General features: G+C 44.3%; 1 protein-coding gene and 1 pseudogene across 2 annotated transcripts in view; both read right to left on the bottom strand.

The window, feature by feature from the left end:
* Positions 1 to 27,030, bottom strand: part of arhgef10la (Rho guanine nucleotide exchange factor (GEF) 10-like a) — a 356,918-nt gene that overhangs the window by 164,968 nt on the left and 164,920 nt on the right. The window contains exon 17 of the mRNA XM_084315714.1: positions 15,734 to 15,834. Within this exon, the coding sequence (XP_084171840.1) occupies positions 15,734 to 15,834 (101 nt within the window). The remainder of the gene's footprint in view (positions 1 to 15,733; positions 15,835 to 27,030) is intronic.
* On the bottom strand, positions 6,480 to 7,244 carry LOC311230680 (SAP30-binding protein-like; annotated as a pseudogene). Its single transcript has one exon. The product of its transcript is annotated as an SAP30-binding protein-like (transcript).

The following is a 27,030-nucleotide window of genomic DNA, read 5'->3' on the forward strand; positions in this document are numbered from 1 at the left end:
ATATGCTGTAGGCAAAACACAGTGAGGGGGACAAAATATAGCTGAGGAAAATAATTGTGTTTTCCCTGATAGTAGGTATGAGGATAAACACCAGCATGAGACTGGGAATCTAGTTTTGTGACATCTGATCACTCACTAAATCATGCATGAGAATATTTGCTGTTCTTTGCGATGGGGCATCCATCGTTTGGGTGGCATTCTGGAGCGTGGTACCCATTCCAAACTGAACAGCACACGGTTCAGCAGGTCTGAAATGCTGATTCAAATGTAGGTGTCTGCCCCCCCCCCCCCCCCCGCCCCCCCCCCTCCCCCGTGAGCAGCAGCATGTGGCAGACCTGCATCCGCCTGCGACGACGAGAGCATGGACGATAGAGCCTTGGTGACAGCAGGCCATCCGTGAAATTAAATCAACAACTCCCTTATAGTAATTATATTGGGCTAAATGGGAAGGTAAGAGGTGGGAGTAATGCAATTAACATGTAATTGTCATCCTGACCGGGCTGGTGCAGATTTATTCCCCTCAGGGACTCAATGTGTCTACCGGCCTGTTCTTTCCCTTTTCCACTTCAGCATTATAGGATGTTGCACAGTGTCATGTAGGAACACATTCTTCACAGTGTCATGTAGGAGCAGGGTCCTCACAGTGTCATGTAGGAACACATTCTTCACAGTGTCATGTAGGAGCATGGTCCTCACAGTGTCATGTAGGAGCAGGGTCCTCACAGTGTCATGTAGGAGCAGGGTCCTCACAGTGTCATGTAGGAGCAGGGTCCTCACAGTGTCATGTAGGAGCACGGTCCTCACAGTGTCATGTAGGAGCAGGGTCCTCACAGTGTCATGTAGGAGCAGGGTCCTCACAGTGTCATGTACTGTAGGAGCAGGGTCCTCACAGTGTCATGTAGGAGCAGGGTGCTCACAGTGTCATGTAGGAGCAGGGTGCTCACAGTGTCATGTAGGAGCAGGGTGCTCACAGTGTCATGTAGGAGCAGGGTCCTCACAGTGTCATGTAGGAGCAGGGTCCTCACAGTGTCATGTAGGAGCAGGGTCCTCACAGTGTCATGTAGGAGCATGGTCCTCACAGTGTCATGTAGGAGCAGGGTCCTCACAGTGTCATGTAGGAGCAGGGTCCTCACAGTGTCATGTAGGAGCAGGGTCCTCACAGTGTCATGTAGGAGCAGGGTCCTCACAGTGTCATGTAGGAGCAGGGTCCTCACAGTGTCATGTAGGAGCAGGGTGCTCACAGTGTCATGTAGGAGCAGGGTCCTCACAGTGTCATGTAGGAGCAGGGTCCTCACAGTGTCATGTAGGAGCAGGGTCCTCACAGTGTCATGTAGGAACACATTCTTCACAGTGTCATGTAGGAGCATGGTCCTCACAGTGTCATGTAGGAGCAGGGTCCTCACAGTGTCATGTAGGAGCATGGTCCTCACAGTGTCATGTAGGAGCAGGGTGCTCACAGTGTCATGTAGGAGCAGGGTCCTCACAGTGTCATGTAGGAGCAGGGTCCTCACAGTGTCATGTAGGAGCAGGGTGCTCACAGTGTCATGTAGGAGCAGGGTCCTCACAGTGTCATGTAGGAGCACGGTCCTCACAGTGTCATGTAGGAGCAGGGTGCTCACAGTGTCATGTAGGAGCAGGGTCCTCACAGTGTCATGTAGGAGCAGGGTCCTCACAGTGTCATGTAGGAGCAGGGTCCTCACAGTGTCATGTAGGAGCAGGGTCCTCACAGTGTCATGTAGGAGCACGGTCCTCACAGTGTCATGTAGGAGCATGGTCCTCACAGTGTCATGTAGGAGCATGGTCCTCACAGTGTCATGTAGGAGCAGGGTCCTCACAGTGTCATGTAGGAGCAGGGTCCTCACAGTGTCATGTAGGAGAACAGTGTCATGTAGGAGCAGGGTCCTCACAGTGTCATGTAGGAGCAGGGTCCTCACAGTGTCATGTAGGAGCAGGGTCCTCACAGTGTCATGTAGGAGCAGGGTCCTCACAGTGTCATGTAGGAGCAGGGTCCTCACAGTGTCATGTAGGAGCACGGTCCTCACAGTGTCATGTAGGAGCATGGTCCTCACAGTGTCATGTAGGAGCAGGGTCCTCACAGTGTCATGTAGGAGCAGGGTCCTCACAGTGTCATGTAGGAGAACAGTGTCATGTAGGAGCAGGGTCCTCACAGTGTCATGTAGGAGCAGGGTCCTCACAGTGTCATGTAGGAGCAGGGTGCTCACAGTGTCATGTAGGAGCAGGGTCCTCACAGTGTCATGTAGGAGCAGGGTCCTCACAGTGTCATGTAGGAGCAGGGTCCTCACAGTGTCATGTAGGAACACATTCTTCACAGTGTCATGTAGGAGCATGGTCCTCACAGTGTCATGTAGGAGCAGGGTCCTCACAGTGTCATGTAGGAGCATGGTCCTCACAGTGTCATGTAGGAGCAGGGTGCTCACAGTGTCATGTAGGAGCAGGGTCCTCACAGTGTCATGTAGGAGCAGGGTCCTCACAGTGTCATGTAGGAGCAGGGTGCTCACAGTGTCATGTAGGAGCAGGGTCCTCACAGTGTCATGTAGGAGCACGGTCCTCACAGTGTCATGTAGGAGCAGGGTCCTCACAGTGTCATGTAGGAGCAGGGTCCTCACAGTGTCATGTAGGAGCAGGGTGCTCACAGTGTCATGTAGGAGCAGGGTCCTCACAGTGTCATGTAGGAGCAGGGTCCTCACAGTGTCATGTAGGAGCAGGGTCCTCACAGTGTCATGTAGGAGCAGGGTCCTCACAGTGTCATGTAGGAGCACGGTCCTCACAGTGTCATGTAGGAGCATGGTCCTCACAGTGTCATGTAGGAGCATGGTCCTCACAGTGTCATGTAGGAGCAGGGTCCTCACAGTGTCATGTAGGAGCAGGGTCCTCACAGTGTCATGTAGGAGAACAGTGTCATGTAGGAGCAGGGTCCTCACAGTGTCATGTAGGAGCAGGGTCCTCACAGTGTCATGTAGGAGCAGGGTCCTCACAGTGTCATGTAGGAGCAGGGTCCTCACAGTGTCATGTAGGAGCACGGTCCTCACAGTGTCATGTAGGAGCATGGTCCTCACAGTGTCATGTAGGAGCAGGGTCCTCACAGTGTCATGTAGGAGCAGGGTCCTCACAGTGTCATGTAGGAGAACAGTGTCATGTAGGAGCAGGGTCCTCACAGTGTCATGTAGGAGCAGGGTCCTCACAGTGTCATGTAGGAGCATGGTCCTCACAGTGTCATGTAGGAGAACAGTGTCATGTAGGAGCATGGTCTTCATGAAAATAAACTGGTGACTGGAAAACAGTTACAAGAATACCACTTGTGTCACGAAAACACCAGTCAGGAGAACACCAGTCAGGAGAACACCAGTCAGCAGAACACCAGTCAGGAGAACACCAGTCAGGAGAACACCAGTCAGCAGAACACCAGTCAGGAGAACACCAGTCAGGAGAATACCAGTCAGTAGAACACCAGTCAGGAGAACACCAGTCAGGAGAATACCAGTCAGTAGAATACCAGTCAGGAGAACACCAGTCAGAAGAACACCAGTCAGCAGAACACCAGTTAGGAGAACACCAGTCAGGAGAACACCAGTCAGGAGAATACCAGTCAGTAGAACACCAGTCAGGAGAACACCAGTTAGGAGAATATCAGTCAGGAGAATACCAGTCAGGAGAATACCAGTCAGTAGAACACCAGTCAGGAGAACACCAGTCAGCAGAACACCAGTTAGGAGAATACCAGTCAGGAGAATACCAGTCAGGAGAACACCAGTCAATAGAACACCAGTCAGGAGAACACCAGTCACACCGGTGCCAAATGATCTTCACCTGCAATTCATGTCAATGGAAAAACAACCAAACCTGGTTCGCTTTGTCCACTTGGTCAAAGTTCAAATTTGTGGGCGGCCGGGTAGCGCAGCGGACTAAGCGCCTGTCTACCACCACGAGACAGTGGGATCTAATCCAGCTGTGGTGCTTCCGGGCTGGCCGACCATCCATACTAACACAATTGGCAGTGTTAGCGGGTGGGTCCTGGTCGTTGTAAACAGCGACTCCTACAGTTCGGTCGGGGCGCCTGCACAGCAAGGGAAGGATCTGGGAGAGGTAGTGTGACCTTCCACATGTTACACTCCCAGTGAGAGTCCACGCTGCCAGGTGAAAAGAAGCGTGGGCTGGGTACACATGTGTCGTGGAAGCATGTGATAGTCTCCGTCCTCCCGGACCGACGGTAGGGGGTAGAGTGCGCAACGACCAGGAAGGGGATTGTGAATTGGCATAACGACTAACATTGGGATGGGAGAAAAATCGGAAAAAGAAGGAGGAAAAAGATAATTAAAAAAATAATAATAATTCAAATTTGTTCAGATGAGCAGCAAATTGGCATGACTCAACCCAAGGCTCAACTAATGGGCGCAGGGTTGTCAGTTTCAAAAAACAAACTAGTTCACCCTTCATCCTTGGAAGCCCCATGCCTTTTCATAATTGGACACAATTATATTATAGTTAAGTCATGCAGAGCCTGCCTGCTCTGAGAAATAGAGAGACCATGCACAGAGCTCCAACTATATGCAGACAAAAAAGATTACACAAATTACAAAGGCACTCATTTCTGGCAAAATAACGTCATGACTGATACAATGATGGCCAACCTTTTATTCATAATGGTGAATTATGTTCTTCATGCAGGTTTTGGTCGTGCTTCCAGCAGCCAATGCACTCCAGCTCTCATTTGGGCAGAGAGGGGAGATAGAGAGAGAGGAAAGAGAGGTAGAGGGAGCGCAAGGTTTTGGGTAGCATAGGCGCCCCTTGTTGAATACAAATGCCACTTTTTGGAAGACAACGCACGTTACTTTTAGCGTGATTGGATTAATATGGGGCAGTGGAAAGTAGATTGTGAAATTAAAATCCAATTTTGAATTCAAATACATACAATTACAGTTTGAATATTTCTCGTTTCACCAGGTTTGAACAATAGTTTGAATTGCAAACCAAAAGTCAAGTCAAGTCAAGTCAAGTCAAGTCAAGAGTTTTATTTGTCACGGCATACAAGTATACAGTGAAATGCGGGGGGTCTTACCGGCAACGATTGTGCATAATACAATAATACAATAATAAGAATCCAATAGGATGAGAATGCGACATTTGTGCAATAATACAAGTAATAAGAGTAAGACATATCAGGTATGTACATGAGTTTTACAAAAGCATGGTAAGACATGCTAGGTCCTGTGATAGTGCAATACACTGTTAGCTATGGTCTAATTCTCATAACCCACTCCTGTGCGTGATGTAATGCTTTATTATATAGCTGGCAGGGAGCTACACAACCAAAGGTTATACCAAATAACGTGATAATTAATGCTCAATCATGAGTAACAGCTGTTTATTGTAAACGGATAGTGAATTCTGAAACAACATCAGCACCTGATATACTGTAAATTGTAGAAAGCACATAAGAGTACAAATAAGATTAATATTATATACTGTATCTGAGGTAGTGTGCATTGTTCCTTATGTATCGACTTGTAAGTCCCTTTGGATAAAAGCGTCAGCTAAATGACTAAATGTCTCTCTCTCTCTCTCTCTCTCTCTCTCTCTCTCTCTCTCTCTCTCTCTCTCTCTCTCTCTCTCTCTCTCTCTCTCTCTCTCTGTCTCTCTCTCTCTACCAGCCAATATGCCCCGTTATATTATTTGGTGGCCTAGGTGAATTTCTTCCACTGCAGACATTTCAGGAGTCCAGTCAGTGATAAATGATGACATTTAAGGGCTTGAAAAGTCTACACATATAAATATTTGAGGGGCGGCTGCGTGGTGCAGTGGGCAAGGCGCTCACCACTAACGCAGGAGATGCTGGTATCAGCCCAGCTCTCTGCGTTGCTACCGGCTTGGCCGGCCGTCATACTAACACAATTGGCAGTGTTAGAGGGTGGGAAAGCCGGTGGGTGGGGATTGGACGTTGTGGACAGCGACTCCTACAGGTCGGTTGGGTGACGCCGGTGCAGCGGAAACAGGAAGTATCGGGGGCAGCGTGAGCCTCCCACGCGTTACTCCTCGCCACTGAGAGTTCGAGCTGCTGCGGTGAAAAGATGCGACAGGCTGCCTCCTCGTGTACCGGAGGGGACACGTGATGCAAGGCTTCTGTGAGGGCCGACGATCCACTCCACTGGTCAAATTACTTACTTGTGAGTAGTACGTCCGTTGATAAAGAAAAGCAATGTCTCTGTTCGAATCCAGCTCACAGCTCCGGGGTTGTCACCAGCTTGGCTGGCCGTTCACACTAATACAATTGGCAGTATTAGAGGGTGGGAGAAGCTGGCGGGGTGGGTCCGGGTCGTTGTAAACAGCGATAATAATAATACAAATTAAAGTGCAAGTTTATATGTAAGGATAATGTTTTAAAAGTAGCAGCCTCTGCCCCAGCACTGTGGTTCTGATGGGGCTGTTAACCTGGTCCAGGAGGGCGATGTGGATCCACTTAATTAGGCTCCACCATCTCCAACAACTGTGGCTGTGGTGGTGGTGGTGCTGGCGGTGGAGGGTGCAGTGTTGGCGGGGTTGGTGCCTTTCTTGGTATCCGTCACAAACTCAATCTTGGTCCGCTCTTTCTTGGCTTTCTCCAGCTTGTCCATCTCTACTTTCTGGGCTTTGGCTAAAGCTTCATAGTAAGAGTCTTCTGACCAGCCGTGAGGATCAAACATTTCCTTTGGGTAGTTGGTTCCCAGTTCATCAATACTACAAAACTGGATGAGCTTCTCATAAATACTCGGGTTTCGGAATTCCTTCTTTGTCTGGATGTAGTTGTTTGTGTCAAAATCTTCATGTTGTTTCCGCTCGTACAGCTTGCATATCTTCTCCTGGAGGTCAGTGGAGCAGCGGCCTTGGGGCTCAGGGGGGATCCTGATCTCATCAGGTGACATGTTCCTCACCTTCTCCGAGAAGAGCGCAACCAGCTCATTGGGGTCTCTCCTTTCTACATCGGAGATGTCCTTATAATCATCTGTGTCTCTCCCCTCGTCTGACTCATCCATGTCCGAGTTGCGGGAACTGTCTCCGCTTTCTTCATCTCCAAATCCCTTCTCATTGGGATCCTCCACCCGACTCTGGTCATCCTACCCGTAGCCCGCAGAGACTAGACCCCGTCAATGGCCACCTGTCTCTTCGGTCTCGGGATCAGAATCAGGCTCAGAATCATCTCCATAATCTGCCAAAGAGGACAGAAGCGCACTCTTCTTGCCGCTCGCCATTGCTGCTAGCACGCGTCCTCCAGGAGAAGATATTCCTATTATGACATCACCACAAATGTTCCAGAATGTTCTATGTTCCAGAAAGGTCTATTACGACATCACCACAAACGTTCTAGAAGGTTCTATGTTCTAGAATGCTCTATTATGACAAATACGACGGTTCAATGACTTTATCTAAATCCAATCAATATTAAACATTCATATAATACAATAACCTAAATATATATAATTTTGGCTCTTACAGCTTCTATCCTCACTACAGCCGACCAGTGGGAGGCATAGTCTAGCAACGTTCAAGACAGGGGAGGGAAGAATTGGAAATACGAAATTGGGATGGGAGAAAAATAGAAAATGGGGAGAAAAAGTGGATAAAAAAAAACATATAAATATTTGTTATATTGTCGGGTTAACATAAAACATAGGGATGGCATGATACAACACTGTCACGGGAACGCTGCCACTCTGATGACTTCAGTGGAGACGGAGTGTTCTCCATGTAAGACCAGCAGCTACCATTGTGAAGAAGTTGACATTCTAACGTTAGATACAAGACGGCGATGGCACCCTCTGCAGTACAACCGGTAATGGGTGATGGAAAGCTTTGTAAAAAGTCATGTAATTTGTGATTATTAATAGGGCAGAATAAAATGTACTGTAGTTTATATTTATATGGGTTTCTCTGCCCCACGATACGTATAGTCATGTTTTTGTATCACATGTATTGAATTAGAATATATTTTCCCATTCCTTTTGTCTTTTTTTCTCTCTCCCATTTTCTCACAAATTGGGTCGTTATGCCAACTCCCTGGTCGTTGTACGGTCTGGGGAGGGTGTAGTCTACCACATGTCTCCTCCGATACATGTGGAGTCGCCAGCTGCTTCCTTTCACCTGACAGTGAGGAGTCTCTCTCGGAGGGCGTAGCGCATGCAGAGGTTCACAATATCTCCCCCAGATCCCCTCCCCGCTGAACAGGCACAACCAGTAGGGGTCGCTAATGGAATGACCCAGGACTATTACCCTCACGACTTCTCACCCGTGAACACCTATTGTGTTATATTTTTTGTGTGAAATACAGCTACCAGGGATTGAACTCGGGTCTCTGAGGTGGTAGGGGAATGCTTTTACCTCTACACTACCCAGACAATAAAACATCATTCTCTATGGAAAATTATAAAAAAATTCAGATCTCACCCAATGTCCACTGTTCACTAACAACTCAGATGTAATCAAACCATTCAGCACTTAAAATGTACATTTAACTCACTCATTTAGCTGTCACATACTGTCTGAGTAGTAAGAGCTTAGTCAACCCATTTCAATGTACAAGAAATGCCTTCAATGTTGACATGTTTATAACATGTATTAATCTGTGTCTGTGACCATGGGGCCCAGTATCTCATTCAGAACATTTAGACTGTGAAATTCCTAGAGTTCACAGTATGGCTGGGGAACACGCGGGACGCCGAAGTGTCAATTATGGAGCGAGCAAGAGCCTGGCTGTTCACGGCAGGAGCCATTTCTATGTGCCGGTCGACAAGAGATTCCACTCTTGTCGACTCCAATCGCATGTAGAGGCGCTCAAGGCTCATGGAGAAAATATACCAGATGTTGAAACCATCGCTGAGGTTGGCCGCGGAGCTCCGTGCCGCAGGACGGATAAAACAGTTGGTTTTAGATCCAAAATCTATTAGAATCAGGATATAGAAATCTTTACTTGATTGTTCACCAGCCCCACTGTGGAATGGTAGGAGACCTAATAGGTAGCCAGCCACCTACACAGTATGGTCTCACAGCTGGCTCTGTTCTCCCTCTCTGTTCTCTCCCTCTCTGCTCATCACTCAGCAATGTAGAACGAAGCCTCGCTGCAGATATCCCCCCCCCCCCCCCCCCCCAAGTCATGTTTGGATAACGACGGGCTCCATGAACATTATCATGACAGACGGCTCCTCATCCATATAGCAAAGCATGGATGACTTCCACGATCTGGCTTTGAATGTCAACCATGTCCACGCTATGACACCGCTCCTCTCCTTATCGGTCCACCTGCTGCACTGCTGATAAAGGTGTGGCCAACAACATGGCAAGACTGCGGATGCCGCGCTCCACTGCAGCCAAAGGATACCGTCCTTTCAGCCTGATGTTTTTTTAATGCCATTTCTTGACTGCAGGCTCTGCTGGACAGACTGCACGTGCGCTCTTAGTGACACACACACCTCTGTGCCCTGACTGTGAAAGGGAAAGGCAGCCATAGAGAGGGATTGGGAATTGTGGGCTATAGGACGTTCACATGTGGAGAGAAAGGAAGTCTCAAGACAGCGACAGGGAAGCACATATGTCCGCGGGCACCATGCAACAACACAATGCCTGCATCGCACCACCTCCCTCTTGATTTTGGCAATTGAATTCAGAAATGAATATCCTTCCTACAGTAGGTTATTATTTAAGCATTACATCACGCAACGGAGTGTGTTATAGGAATTAAATCACGCATATGGGTGGTTGTTAGGCCTGAGGCGCAGCTGAGGGTTGTTAGACCCCCATAGGCGTGATCTAATTCCTATAACACACGACTTCAAGTGATGTAATGTCTTTTATACAATGGCCGAATTCACCCAGCCTTATTGCTATAGAATAAACACACAGTAATTGAAGCATAATGGAGATTTATTCACAAAACCATCCGCAGAAAAAGTAGGTAAAAACAAAACAAAAAATTGCCTCCGTGTCTAGAAGCAAAGGGAGGTGTGGTGCTTCAAAGCATGCCATCTAACAACAAACTTCATATAAGTCCCGCAATGTATTATTGTTTTGACAATGGGTCATGACAAACCAATTACATAATCCAACATTGTGTAAACAACTAACATATTCCAGTTAACACTTTGAGTGCCACTCACGAGATTTCTCGGTTTTTTTTATAGGTGGTTGCATGCCACTCACGAGATTTCTCAGAATAATTTTTTTTTTCTTTTTTTGCGATCTGAAAAATTATTGCATCACCCGAGCCTACCCGAGTATAGCCGAGGGGCGCCGGCGATCACTGTGGAAAAAAGCGCCCCCTGTCGTCTCCCAGATGACATAAGTGATTTTGGAATGGACTCAATGAAAATGAATGGGGAAAAAAATCCGGTACTCCACATTTTCCAGTTCACTGATCCAGCCGGGGTTACTAGAGTTCATTCTGGAGCCTCAGATCCCCGCGGATCATGGAGTTCTACTGTATCGCGTTGGATCCATACACGTATCGATTTTTTCTAATGGTGATCAGGAATTGGAATATACCAGTTGGATACCATCTGATGTCAGGTAAGGACTCTATGTTATCAGTGGTAGGATAATCAGAGTAAGTTTGATGAAGTTATAAGCTGTTTTGTGAAATGTCTTCTTTCGGTTTCACTGTAAAAGTCTGTGAGGAAATCAACGGAGCGATTATCAGTGCGCGGCCGTAATGTGCGTGCGTGCACGTATAATATTGATCATCTAGCGTTTATTTGAAAACGATTCATAAAAAGGCAGACGAATATCAACGTTGTGGAATATTCCACTAAAAGACAATTTTCATAGAATGCTCCAGAATGAGCTGTTTTTTATATCAAAACGGGGGCTTTTCTAACTGCTCTGAAACGGCAACGACGCGATAAAAAAACAATCTGCCTTCACAGCACTGACTGGAAAATAGTCTTTGATAATGCGATGGGCAGATTAGACACATAGCCATAATTTAAAACATAGATTAGGCGATATTAACGTTAACATTGGCGCCGATGGTGGCATTCAAGCGGTAAAACGGAAAACCAGGCGTGGCGCTGAAAGTGTTAACTGTATCTTTTTTAAATTATTCGTTATGAATATATCCATACTTCCATCGTGTCCGGGACATCCAGTGAAATCGCTTTGTGCGACTGTGTCCTTTTGCAGAGGGAGGTTGCTACAAAGCATGCCATCTAACTACAAACTTCATATAAAATGACTCTGCTATAGAGCCACACTCCGTTATGCACAAGTTTACAGACATACATGCCATACAGATAGACAGTACTGCTACATCTATACATTTATGACATACCAGATTTACAAATACAGTACTGTTTTTGTAGGGTAATTATGGTTTATTTACATTGAGGTTCTGGGGTCACGTGGAGTGTGTTATACGAAATACCCCCCCCTCCACCCCACCTACCAATCTCCTACCTACCAACCTCCTCCAATGTACAGTTTCTTCTTCAAATGTATATACTCTCTTTTTTAGACTCTTCTTGTATCACAAACAGTACTGTATTTGTAAATATGGTATGTCATAAATGTATAGATGTAGCAGTACTGTCTATCTGTATGTCATATATGTTATGATGCATTGAAAATGGGGGACCCTGATGTAAACAAGATGAAAGTCTTTATCTGGTCTGCATCCCCTTAACAATTGTGTGTATTGAGCTGTACTGTATTGTACCCATTCTGCAATCTGTTAACAGTACGACGTTATTGCCCGCCATGCGTTGAACGCCAACAACGTCGCACAGCGTGTTTGGGATCAATATTTAATTTTTTCGCCATGGCATTCATAATTCATCCAGCCAACCTCCGGTGCTGCAGCGGGACCCTGAATGAGACTGCAACACCTCAATACCGCCGCCTGGTGGATGGTCGGGCGAGTTACACTCTCAAAACCGGAAGTTGTGATCGGTGCGTCGAGGAAATTCCTCCGGCAGTAATATATTGTTACGTGGGACCAGACAAACACTGGCGTGCATATAGATCGCCTCCATAACGCAATAATCGATATGATTTCTGCGTTTATTGCGCCATACAAACCGGAAATGGATCTAGGAGATCGGCGTCAAATAAGTGGGATCTTTTACCTCCAGTATCATCGGCGAACGGTAAGAGGACAGTAACGTTATTTTCAACCGGATTGTGCATTTCTTTGTTTGCAAACAGTCTGATCAATATATCAACCCATACTAAATAAAGCCGTTAGTGACGATCAAGGAATTATAAATGACCCCCTCCCCCCTTTCCTTCACGCATGATGAAGCATAATGTATACCGATCATATACATTTGAATTTTTTAATATAGCGTGTATAGGAAAGAAACGCCAATCGATAATCTATATATGCGTCGGGGCCTATAACTCACATTCTAGGAATTACTGCAGAAAATGTTAAAAACATATTTATATTCTAGAAGGTATTTTTGTATGAACATATGAATGAAAAAATATAACGTTCCCACATCCTGAACGATAGATAATCGATGTTGAATGGGCCATAGTAATGTCAATATAGCAATACAATTTAAAAAGTTATAGCCCTGCAAAGACGGTAAACATCTCCATAGGCTTTCAACGGTGGCAGACTTGGTACTTTGATGGGTACAATGGCTGGCAATCAATGTGTTAATACAATGTTCAATCAATCAATCAATCAATCAAATAACAACCGGTAACTTCACTGTGCTTCTTAAACAAGATGTAGCAGTACTGTCTATCTGTATGTCATGCATGTCATATATGTTATGATGCATTGAAAATGGGGGACCCTGATGTAAACAAGACGAAAGTATAAGTATAAGTTCCCAGACTTATATTATTCAATGAGACTGCCAGCCAGCTTTTGCGCGACGGACACAGACACAGAGAGCACTCAGCCTCAGAACCTCCCCCGCGATTTATATTTTGTATTACAATGGGTCATGACAAACCAATTACATAATCCAACATTGTGTAAACAACTAACATATTCCAGGTGAGTGTATCTTTTTTGAATGAGTCGTTATGACGAAATTAATACATCCATTCATAAAGATGATTGTCCGCCATCTTGGTTTAATTCGGAAAAGACGAACGGTGGATTCATTCGGAAAAAAAGTAATTCGGTTGTGGGCGGGTTCTGGGGTCACGTGGAGTGTGTTATACGGCAACTTCACTGTTTCAGCCAATCAGAATCAAGAAATTTGCATGCCATTGTATAAAACCATTTCAAACACTTCCTGTGGAAATTCCATGTAAACAATTTAGAGAATGGGGTAGAGTGGACCAATATATTTTGAATAGTAAAAGACCCAGAATGAGGTATATTACAATTACCGAAGGATAGAGGGGTGATAGGTTTGCCTGAAAGATTATTATATTGCTGCCGACCACTGATCTATTGGTGTAGCCCTGATTATGAGGCAAAATGCAAAGAAAGTGAAATGTCACTGTAGGATAAACCCCTGTTGTATTATGAAGAAGGAAGAGTATGACAAGTTAGATCAAAGGGTTGGTTTTACATTATTAGAAACTTGGTAAAATGTTGTGAAACAACACAAATAAATCAAACTGATTACTGATGGTCTGCATATGACTTAGGCTTCATTCCAGCTACTCTAGATTGTAGATAGTACTCATATACTCATATATTTTGGACATGTTCTGTTATAGGTCCCGTTTGGAGACATGTTCGAGTAACGGTCATACAGGTTCTGTTATAGGTCATGTTTGGAGAGATGTTCGAGTAACGGTCATACAGGTTCTGTTATAGGTCCCGTTTGGAGACATGTTCGAGTAACGGTCATGAAGGTTCTGTTATAGGTCCCGTTTGGAGAGATGTTGGAGTAACGGTCATACAGGTTCTGTTATAGGTCCCGTTTGGAGAGATGTTGGAGTAACGGTCATACAGGTTCTGTTATAGGTCCCGTTTGGAGACATGTTGGAGTAACGGTCATACAGGTTCTGTTATAGGTCCCGTTTGGAGACATGTTCGAGTAACGGTCATACAGGTTCTGTTATAAGTCCCGTTTGGAGACATGTTCGAGTAACGGTCATGAAGGTTCTGTTATAGGTCCCGTTTGGAGAGATGTTGGAGTAACGGTCATACAGGTTCTGTTATAGGTCCCGTTTGGAGACATGTTCGAGTAACGGTCATACAGGTTCTGTTATAGGTCATGTTTGGAGAGATGTTGGAGTAACGGTCATACAGGTTCTGTTATAGGTCATGTTTGGAGACATGTTGGAGTAACGGTCATACAGGTTCTGTTATAGGTCATGTTTGGAGACATGTTGGAGTAACGGTCATACAGGTTCTGTTATAGGTCATGTTTGGAGACATGTTGGAGTAACGATCATGAAGGTTCTCAGACTTAAAATTGACATTACTTGTCTCTCTGGTATCTCGTAAATATACCAGAGGATTCAGACGGGGGGAAATATCTTCTGAAGATATTTATGGCAGCAAGTAACAAGTCCATCACAAGACGCTGGCTTCAAAAGGAACCTCCTATGATAAACCAGCGGACTGATATTGTAAATAATATATAATATGGAACTGACCTTCAGCTGCAAAAGGAGAAGGGCGAGACATATTGGGCTACAATGAGTACTTGAATCAAGAGAGAGAGAGACACCTTATACATTTGTACATCAACAAAAATGTATACCGGTATATCTGACACTAAATTGTGAATGTATACTGTGAAACATTTTACTTATTACTTTATTTTCCATTTTTAGTGTTTCTTTATTAGTATTAGTATTCACTTTTTTAACCTCAGAAGGACTCATTTGAAAAAAATAATTATAATAAGGTAAGAACAAACAAAAATAATAGCATCTGTGGCCACTCATCTAAATAAATGTCATGTTGTGGTATTTAATCTGCTTCCAATAACTTCCTTTGAAACCTTTACAGATCTCTGTACCGCGGCTCACAGCAAGCAAGCCTCTGAGACGTGAGTGCAGAGCTACATGCTAGCTGCAGAGACAAGCGGCATACACAACAAACCCAGGCTAGAGTGTGTGTGTGACAAGAGGAGCACTCGAGGCGATGAAGGGAGTAGGAAGGATGAGAGGAAGGAGGAGGGAAGAAAAGCATGCCACCATGGCCAAGTAAGCAGATTAATGTCATCTGTAGCCCTATCTCCACATTTGCCAGTGGCTCCCGGCGTGCATTGATGAACCCCACCGCGGAAGACCCCCGGTGCCATACTGCGTGGTCAGACTGCATAGTGGGCACAGGCCAAGCAGGACAAAGGGCTGTGCTGCTCCCTGCTGGGGAGGGTCTGATGATGTCCACCGCTGGTGGTCCCTACTGTCCCATTCAGAAACAGCATCGTCCAGACAGTGTCCTTTGTTCTTTCCCTCAGAACAAAACACTTAACTTAAACCCATCTGAGAGTCTTGCCTGTTTCCCTGATTACATAACTCATGTGACATGCACCGGCCTAACACATCACCCTGTTGTTGTTGTTATTATTGCACTGCGTTATAGCACCTTATTTAGATAACAATGACATAGCAATACAATCTGTGCAGGCATGTGTGTGTGTGTGTGTGTGTGTGTGTGTGTGTGTGTGTGTGTGTGTGTGTGTGTGTGTGTGTGTGTGTGTGTGTGTGTGTGTGTGTGTGTGTGTGTGTGTGTGTGTGTGTGTGTGTGTGTGTGTGTGTGTGTGTGTGTGTGTGTGTGTGTGTGTGTGTGTGTGTGTGTGTGTGTGTGTGTGTGTGTGCTTACGTTGTGCGATCTTCGCCAAGTGCAGGCGGTTGACCCAGGAGATCTTACTGAGGGGGCTGGGAGTGTTGAAAACCACCATGATGCTCACAGGACGCCCTGACCTAGAGGGGAACACACACAGAGAAAGCAGATATGTATGAGCACATTATAGAATCCTTTATTGAGACCAGATCAAAAACATTACCAAATTAAGGGAAAAGTAAATAACTATTGTCATGAATTCTAAACATCCATTAAAGGCACAATCTGTAATCAGCGACCTCTAGGCAAAAGAGCTCCGCTTGATATTGTACCTTTTCTTTCTTTTTTTTTGTGTGTTGAATTGGAGTTGAGTGGGGATTGGTTGCTATTGCTTTAGCCTGGAGACATTCCCAGTATAATAAGTTACTAAACTCCCACACATCAGACCCACACATGAAATGCAATACCAAGCAGGGCTCTTTGGCCTAGCGGTTGCTGTTTGATGGCGTACATCAGACCAGCATCACATCATCGGCACTGATGATGCAACTTCGTCACCTTCAGGAGTAAACAGGGGTTAGGCGGCATTTCAGCGGATGTACTCTGGCGTGCATGAACGCCCTGTGTGATTACATTGCAAACCGTTTTGCGGTTGCTGGCTTGAAGCGATCTCTCTCAACAAAAAATGACGTCCCTATTATTCATTTCCCCAAATGATGTAAACATAGGGTCTAGGTTTAAAAATACCAGAAGGAGGGGACATTGGGAAATATCCTGCCTTCTGAATATGGAAACAGGGGGACGACTGTAGGGCCTGAAAGACTGAGGAGGCCTGGAAGACTGAGGAGGCCTAAAGGGACTGAAGAGGCCTGGAAGACTGAGGGCGGGATCCACAAAGGGTTTGCACAGCTTTTTCCGACGCAAAGCCGGTGCATATCACTCTGAAACTCAGTTTGCTATCCACAGAGGACACGCCGGGTGAAATGAGGTGGGAACTGTGTTCCGTCAGCGTTGCGTCCGGTGCAATTGGCGCTTATTTAAATGAGGTAATATGGGCGGAACATGTCCCCTTTCTATGAGCCTCATCCAAAAATGCTCCCTATCCACAAAGCCCGGTGCCAATTGCACAGAGCAGTTAACGCTACGCACCTACCGTCTTCACAGACATGGTGGTAACTAAGCGCAAAGCCCTAAACTCTATGGGGCATCATGCCAGCGTCACAGGTGATCATGGCAGCAGTAATTGTTGCCAGACACAGGCATCGTAATGAATATGTTATTATTATTATCATTATTGACTGCACTCACGTTCCAATTGTACCACCGCACACTTATGCTCCAGAATAAACTTTCCATTTATAACGTGTCTGCGGTCCGTGAGGAGTAGATGCTGGAAGCAGGCCAATGAAACGTTTATTCTGGAGTATATGATAATGCAGGTTATATTATCCCAACTAAACATTAAATACAACTTGCTCACTCAAAATATTTGTTAATTATAAAATATCTTCACTACTGGCACAGTGCCTAAATTCGGTATAAATATTCTGTATAATATTACAATTATAAGTGACAAATGTAATTGGAATAGGGACATTACAAACATATGCAATGACGAAAGATAGTGACAAAAACACAGGACGCAATGTGTCACGAAAATACTAATTAAGCAAGCTCTATACATTACGAAGTAAACGAAATACAATACGAAATTAACGGAATACTAATGGTGAAAAATATGTTATGTCTATGCCTCATTTCGGGCTTATTTTCCCCCTTCCTGCCAACAGCGCTGTCAGGAGTGCAGACTGCTCCGCGAGCCAACTGGGCTGGAGCAGATCAGGAGCAAACTCCACACATAATGGGCGTGTCTGTGGGTGCAATTAAGGGTGCAATTTCCACCGCGCAATCCATTCTTAGTGGATCCCACCCTGAGGAGGCCTGAAAGACTGAGGAGGTCTGATGGACTCAGGAGGTCTGAAAGACTGAAGAGGCCTGAAAGACTGAGGAGGTCTGACGGACTGAGGAGGTCTGAAAGACTGAAGAGGCCTGAAAGACTGAAGAGGCCTGAAAGACTGAGGAGGTCTGACGGACTGAGGAGGTCTGAAAGACTGAAGAGGCCTGAAAGACTGAAGAGGCCTGAAAGACTGAAGAGGCCTGAAAGACTGAGGAGGTCTGACGGGCTGAGGAGGTCTGACTGACTGAGGAGGTCTGAAAGACTGAGGAGGTCTGAAAGACTGAAGAGGCCTGAAAGACTGAGGAGGCCTGAAAGACTGAAGAGGCCTGAAAGACTGAGGAGGCCTGAAAGACTGAGGAGGTCTGACGGACTGAGGAGGTCTGAAAGACTGAAGAGGCCTGAAAGACTGAAGAGGCCTGAAAGGCAAGATGCCTGAAAGACTGAAGAGGTCTGATGGACTGAGGAGGTCTGAAAGACTGAAGAGGCCTGAAAGACTGAAGAGGCCTGAAAGACAAGATGCCTGAAAGACTGAAGAGGCCTGAAAGACTTAAGATGCCTGAAAGACTGAAGAGGCCTGAAGGACTGAGGAGGCCTGAAAGACTGAAGAGGCCTGAAGGACTGAGGAGATCTGAAAGACTGAAGAGGCGTGAAAGACTGAAGAGGCCTGAAGGACTGAGGAGGTCTGAAAGACTAAAGAGGCCTGATAGCGGATCAAACAGAACTTTTCACAATAGCATAAACGCTCAATGGTGGCCAGTGTTGGAAAGTAATTGCTTGACTTAACATGATGCACTAACAAAACAATTGTTTCAAACAATGTAAGCGTTCTTATCCAGGCCGAATACAATAGCAATCTATAGGAACAGCGTCAGTGTTTCCCACTAAACGGAGGTGTGATCGTGAAAAAAAGCCATAGTACCCGGATGCACCAGTCTGATGTATTACAGGTGCAACCTTTAAAATAAAAAAATCTGGCATTTTGACCACGTCGATGGAGGTATAATCCATACATTCTTGATGAGTTTGATCTGCAGATTAATATACATCTGTTTTAGATGTTTTATAAAAAAACAGATTTTAAACATATAGGTTGAATCTGTAATGGCGGGAAACAGTGACCTCAAGGCAAGTACACCTCACGCATATTGTATTTTGGTGTAATTTGATGTTTTGGTCTGATGTTCTGGCTCTGCCAAGAGAGGTCTTATTGTTCAAAAAAGTTTTGGATAAAGTGGGGATAGCAACTGTGCCTTTGAGAAAGAGCACTTTCAATACATTCTGGATGGAGAAATCATTTAACACTAAAGCTTGAGGTGTACATTCGAGTTTCAAAAGTAATGCCATCAAACAGCGATCTCTAGCCAAAAAGAGTGAAAAATCTTCAACGTTCTGAACTTTCAGCAGTTGTTCTTTTTTTGCATTGACTCATGCACCTTTTTGAAAATCATCTGACATGAAGATGGAACACAATTTTGTTGTTAATATGATTTATATTACTGGTAGTTCATACAAGATAATTTATCGTCATTTTAGCCAATCTGCACTTTAAAATAGACCTGGGTTGTTTTTATTTCTGTTAGCGCTGCGGATATTGTGGGGTGGCGTGGCTCAGGGGTAGAGCGGGTCGTCCAATGATCGAAGGGTTGGTGGTTCGAATCCCGCTCAAGCCCATGTCCATCCCACTGCCGTTGTGTCCTTGGGCAAGACACTTAACCTACTTGCCTCGTATGAATGTGTATGCATGTGAATGAATGTTGGTGGTGGTCGGAGGCGATGATTATTCGCCACGCTTCCGTGAGTCTGCCTCAGGGCAGCTCTGGCTGCAATTGTAGCTTACCACCACCGGTATGACTGTGTATGAACGAATAATGGACTCTGTAAGCGCTCTGGGGTGTCACGAAGAGCGCTATATAAATCCAATCCATTATTATTATTATTATTATTATTATTATTATTATTATTATTATTATTATTATTATTATTATTATTATTATTATTATTATTATTATTATAAGAAAGAGGTCTAGCTGAGTCAATGTTGAAGTTTTTTTTTATCCACTTTTTCTCATCTTTTTCTATTTTCTCCCATCCCAATTCCATTTGTGCCAATTCTTCCCTCCCCTGTCTTGAACGTTGCTCGCATATGCCCCCCACTGGCCGGTTGTAGGGAGGATAGAAGCCTTGCATCACGTGTCCCCTCCGGTACACGAGGAGGCAGCCTGTCACATCTTTTCACCTGCCAGCACGGACTCTCATTGGCGAGGTGTAACGTGTGGGAGGCTCACACTACCCCCGCCATTTCCTGTCTCTGCTGTGCAGGCGTCCCCAACCGACCTGTAGGAGTCGCTGTCCACAACGTCCAGATTACCACTCATCGACTTCCACCCGCTAACTCTGCCAATTGAGTTAGTATGACGGCTGGCCCAAGCCGGAGGCAACGCCGACAGCCGGAGTCGACCCCGGTGCCTCTTGCGTTGGTGACGAGCGCAATGTCCGCTGCGCCACCCAGCCGCCCAATGTTGATGGTTTTGTTGAACATTTGGATTTCACAGGAGAGAAACTGTATTCAAAGAAAGCTATTAAAATAGTCTTTGAATCTAAATATACTTTCTTTGTGTTGATTTTACATTATTTCCATGATTTTACTCAAGTAAATATCTGTTACAAGCATCGGTCTTAAGTAGACAAATGCTATTTTTAATGTAAATTAATCTAGATAAATTACAGAAAATTGTGAGATTAATTAGTAAATTTGTTTGTATCTATTGACAGCACTAATATATTTATATAAAATATATAATTGTGATTACACTAATGTTAGTGGCAACAACGGCAATACTTTTTAGTCAAACAAGACAAAAACATATTAGGGGGAAATTATTAAGGAGGATATGATTTTTTCCTCATACTCTAGAATAGACTATTTCCTGATCTCTAGCCTAGCGCACTGGTAGAACAAGTAGCAGATACTGGGATAGGGAGCATTGTAATATCTGACCATGCTTCGGTTGATTTAGTGATCACATCCATGGAGGAAGGGCAACGATCTCTGAGATGGCGATTCAATAACCTGATGTTAAATGATGAAGGGTCGTGTGCATACATTAGAACTATATTTAAGGAATTCTGGGAACTTAATGAAGGGTCAATAGATGATAGTGGCATAATGTGGGACACATGTAAAGCTTACATGAGAGGGCGACTCATACAATACAGTGCAATACTAAAAAGGGCAGAGAAACAAAAAATGACAGCATTGGACGAGGAAATTAAAACACTCTCGAAACAGCACAGTCAGAGACCAGACCCAGAAACGTGGAGAAACCTAAACAAATCCAAATATGAATTGAACAACATGTATCAAAAGAAGGCCGAATATGCGTTATTTAGGACCAACCAAAGATACTATGAACAAGGGGAGAGAGCGGGTAAAATACTAGCGAATCGGGTTAAACAAATGCAAAATCAAAATATTATATCCTCAATTCGTAATAAGGATGACAAAATTATTATGGACAAAAAGGAAATTAATAATGTTTTCAGGTGCTTTTACCAGGATTTATATACCCCACAGACGGCGGTGGATCAGGTAAAACTGGACGCGTTCTTCGACAAAATTGAATTACCGTCGTTATCGAAACAACAAGTAAAATCAATGGAGGGGGGGGTCTCGATAGAGGAAATACACGCGGCAATCAACAGCCTTAAATTGGGTAAAGCACCAGGAGACGATGGGTTTACTCTCGATTTCTACAAACAATTCAGTGATATAATCGCTCCGAGACTATTGAAAGTATATCAAGATTCACTGTTAAAAGGGGGATTGCCCACTAGCTTGAGATCGGCCACTATTACGTTACTACAGAAAAAGGGCAAAGACCCTCAATACTGTGGAAACTATAGGCCTATATCCCTGAGCAATTTGGAAGAAAAAGTATTGGCAAAGATACTAGCGAATAGAATAGAAAATGTACTACCAACTTTGGTGCACTCAGATCAAGTGGGTTTTGTGAAGGGGATAAACTCAGCTGATAATATCCGCAGACTCCTACACATAATGTGGAAGGTTAGGGATGATACAGAACCTACAGTGGCCTTCTCATTGGATGCCGAAAAGGCCTTTGATAAGGTGGAATTTGCATTCTTATTTCACACGCTAGAGCGCTTCGGGTTCGGACCGTCGTTTACTGGGTGGGTAAAGTTGTTATACACAAATCCGATGGCCTCAGTCTTGACCAACGGGATCGTATCCTCGCCCTTTAATCTAGGGCGGGGGACGAGGCAAGGTTCTCCGCGTTCTCCCCAAATGTTTGCGCTCTTCCTCGAACCACTTGCTATCGCACTAAGGACTAATCAAGACATCAAAGGGGTAATAGCGGGGCAGGTGGAACATAAATTATTTTTATATGCGGACGATATCTTATTGGTATCCAGCAATCCCCAAACAGCAGCTGGGGTCATTGGAACTATTATCGAGTCCTTCTCCGAAATATCTGGATACACAATCAACTGGAGCAAGTCAGAAGCAATGCCTCTCTCTAAATGTTGTCCCCCTGCTATCAGGAGGGGCTGGCAGTACAGATGGATGCCGTCAGGGTTGATATACCTAGGAATAAAGCTGATCCCAGGTCTGAAAGAGATAGTGCAAGCCAATATTGCCCCTATAATCGAACACATTAGTGCTCTGACCCAGAATTGGGCCAAGATGAATATGTCCCTCCTGGGGAAGATAAACTTAGTAAAAATGATATTGGCTCCCAAATTAAATTATATCCTATATATGCTGCCGCTGACTCTCCCAACCCAGTTACTCAAACAGTATGACAAAGTCATTAATGTATATCTGTGGGGGGGCAAAAGGCCGCTATTTGGACGGGCCAAAATGTATTCAGCAAAGGAAAATGGCGGCTTATCCCTGCCTAAACTAGACTGGTATCACTATGCGTTCTCGCTCTCCCAGCTCTCCAAATTGAATCACTCGACTGAGGAGGCAACTGCTTGGGTCAAGATGGAGGAGGAAATGTTATATCCCTCATCTCTGGAATCCTTCCTGACACAATCAGACAGACCTATACCTTTTAAGAACCCTCTAATGGCATTTGTCAGGGAAACTTTGAATCAGTCGCACAGGCTGACTGGTGATAGCCCATATTTAACTACAAGAGCCTCTATATGGTATAATAAAAAACTAAAGATTGGTAAGAAATCAGTCATATGGGACGACTGGATTAAAAGGGGGATACATGTACTAGGTGATATAGCCGGGGAAGATGGGGTTTTACCTTTTGAGGATATTAAAGAGGATTTTGGTATAGATAATAAAAACTTCTATAAATTCCTACAGATTAGACATTGTATATCGTCATCAATGGGAGGGCCAAAGTGTGGCCCGATTACTGCAATTCAAGAAATATTTTATAAAGGATGGCGTAGGAAAGGCGGTGCGTCAAGATTCTATGATGTTATAAGAGAATACAATGCACCCAAGTTGGCAGGTCTGAGGCTGAGCTGGGAGAACGATGTACGTGAGGATATTACTGAGGAAATGTGGGAGAAGCTGGTGTCCAAATGGGGTAAATTCTCTCGGGAGGCACAATCACAACTTATCTTTTACAAAGTGTTGAACAGAAGCTATTGGATGCCTAGTAAACTGGCCAGACTAAAATTAAGGGACAGTGACATCTGCTGGAGATGTGAGAAGGAGACAGGCACTTTACTACATATGCTATACGAATGTGAGAAGGTCCGGAAAATGTGGGATCAAATTGTGATATTCCTAAGTAAGGTTCTGAATGTGAAGATAAATAACTCCCCAATGGCATGTGTTTTGGGTATAGTACCGAAAGGGATTAAACTGCCTAAATACCGGGGAATGTGGTATAGAATGGCCATGATATCAGGATGTAGAATTGCATTACGACATTGGAAATCACCCGTTGATATTACTTTTAAAGAATGGATGGAACTAATGTTCCGGACAGCATCATATGAAAGGGTGACATATAGAGTCGAAGGGAGAGAGGATATCTTCGCTGAGGTATGGGACAGTTTTCTACACCTGACTGAACGGTCTGGGGACAAATGATAAGATAAGATAAGATAAGATATTCCTTTAAGGTGGGATTACAATGGTATCAAGGATGAATGTGAAAAAGGGGATCTGATCTGATGGTACTTGTACTTTATATTGTATTATGTATGTATATGCATAGATTTTATGTCCGGATGGTGTATCTATGGAATGGCCACCGTCTCTATCACACTCTCATATGCGCATGTTTAGCCGCATACACGTATCTAGGATACACATATTCGTATGTGTACATAATAGATTTACACACACTCATATGCACAAGGCTGAGATATACATGCCAGGGGCACACATACATGCACATACCCATTTATAGGAAATAGGCATACACACACGTACATATACACATAGTTGAAGCATAGGCTCTCACTTACACATATGGGGGATATACACATACATAGGGGACACACACATACGTAGCGGAGACGCACATACATACCTGAGATACACACTCACATAGGGGGCAGAGGCACACATGGATACGAGACACACACAGGAGGTAGGAGTAGAGGTAGGACTCGAGCCACCCGAACAACTGCCTCTTTGAACTGCTGCGGTCAGGCAAGCGATACCGGAGTCTCAAGGCGAGCACAGAAAGACTCAGAAGAAGCTTCTATCCCCAGGCCATCAGGCTGCTTAACGAACAATGAACACTACACAACAACAACCATCAAACGCACATAGCACACACATCCACACGCACACACTCACTTTAAACAAACACACTGTAGCACCCACTCCCCACACTTTATAGCACACACTCACTTTAAACAAACACACTGTAGCACCCACTCCCCACACTTTATATTTATTGATGAAGGATTGCACTACAACTCGTACACCTTACTGTAAATTGTACCTAAATTGTACCTCATCCCATTTCTGCATTTCTGCTTTGCACTATATAATATTGTACATTAGTACTACACTGCATAGTATTGTATATTATATGGTAACTCAGTTACGTCTATTCTGCATCGAACATTGTACATATGTCTATACTGAACACTGTGACCTCATTTTCTACTTCTAATTTACATGCTATACTATGTTATTTGATACTATCTTGTCTAGCACAGTCTCTGGAGCGTAACAGTAAGAAGCATTTTGTATGAAAGTATTCTGTACTTCTGTATGACAACTATTAAAGAAACTTGAAACTTGAAACTTGGAGTACAGTCACACACCAGAAAGATGCACACACACACACACGTATGAGGCATGCACACATACTTACGTGATACACGTACCCACGTACATATATCTGAGACACACATGCATGCATGCTCTCATGCACACCTACATATATCTGAGACGCATTCTCTCACATGCAATATGGAGAAGGATGGCATCCCGATAGAAGATGCAGCACATACCTGCTTGCAGGTAGATCGGTCTACATGTAAAGTATGTGCATCAGGGATATATATGCACAATGTATAGTATTTTTTTTCGTAAGTATTTTTTTTAATTTCCATGTCAGTTTTTAATGTATTTGTATGAGTCTTTTACATGTTTTGTATGTTCTTACAAAAAAAGAAAAAGGCAAATCTTGGACGTTGCATATTGTGATGTGGAAAAGATATGTGTTGAATATTGGAGAGATTTGTGCAAAAAATATCAAAAAAAAAAAAAAAAAGTAGGATATGATTCTATGTCGAGTTTACTGCATCTTGAGGTGTCTTCCAAAATAATAGCGATTATAGCTAAGTAGGCTATTAGTGAGTGTAGTAATGTGTATAGTTAATAATTACTAGTCTGCTGATGTTCACTTTATTAGCTCGGTTAAAGCTACTACATTGGAGAACTTTCAAAAATCATCCATATCATTGTCAGATTAGTGGATAGGGCATAGCAGATGCATGGTCCTCTCCCTGTCATCAGAATGGGGAGGGGGATAGAAGGCCTTAACTCATTCTCTGCACGCTGTTTCCGGGATATACGCTGCCACGCATTAAACCAATGGAGTCAGTCACGTTGTTTGCAGGGCTATAACTATATTCTACATTATAGCTATGGATGCAATACTATTGCCCATTTGACATCGAGTATCTATCGTTCAAGATGTGAAAAAGAAAAAGTTTTTCCATTGCATACATTCCCGTTTTATACCGTGGTGAATATAAGTATGGTTTTAGAGTGGTTTAGGGTAATTCCTGGGAGGCTAGTAATAGCCCGCAACGTGTATTATATATTATCCATTGGCATTTCGTCCCTACACACGCTACAATTAAAATTTCAAATGCATATGATCCAGGGTTCGAAATTAACGGGGGCTTGGGGCAAAATGCCCTAAAAAATTTACCAAATGCCCTCGAAAATCAGTTAAGGGGGGCAAGAAAAGCCCCAGACAGTTTACTAATTATATATATAATTATATATATGCTCTACAGTGCGAGCATTTCCCTCGTATTTGCCCCTAATAATATGTGTGTGCGAACCGGAAAAAGCATTTACTCGCAGTGTGTGAGACGAGTGAAGATTACAAAACAGCTCCGCTGTTAATAGTTCAGAAAGGGATCATCCCTATGTTCCCCGGGTCCTATGTTCCCCGGGTTCTATGTTCCCCGCTTTGATTGATTAATAGATTTTATTAATTATTAATGTCCGCCTTGTTTCGAACGGTTAAGCTTAGGCCCTCTTTCGAACTGGTTAAGGTTAGAGTTTGGAATCAGGGCTGGTGGTAAAAAAAATTCAACCAATCAATCAATCAAAGCGGGGAACATAGGACCCGGGGAACATAGACATGCTCCCTTCAAAAACTACAAGTCCCACATTACACAAGGCGCATAAACGTCCAATCACAGTAGAGTTTCCTGCGGTGACGCGGCTGGTTTCATGCGAGTGAAAGGAAATGAGAGATACGCGCTGGAAAACAAAGTGACGGTACCGGCATAGGCATGTTATACATTCAATATCTGACAACGCAAAAAATGCAGCCAGCCATGAAGCCCATTCATTTTTATTTTGAGCAAAAGAGAGACGAGGAGAAAGAGGAATCCGGCGAGGCAGCTAATGTTACTGAGGCAGATAACGTTAGCGAAGTTGGCACACGCACATACACGCACACTGTGGGCCAGCCAGTGACTTTGGTGGTGTGTGCGCACAGATGTGTGTCCTGTTCCCGTTTGCACATGCATACACACACATGCACATTGTATGCCATCACTGGGAACACTCAGAGGAAAGGGGGGCTGAGAATATCTGTGTCTATCTGTTAGAGCCATATGAAATCCGCGTTCATGGAATCGCGGACGGAATCACGGAATTTACCAATAAAAATGGAAT

Source organism: Notolepis coatsorum (genome assembly GCF_963971535.1).
Source record: "Notolepis coatsorum genome assembly, chromosome: 6".
Taxonomy (NCBI): Eukaryota; Metazoa; Chordata; class Actinopteri; order Aulopiformes; family Paralepididae; genus Notolepis; species Notolepis coatsorum.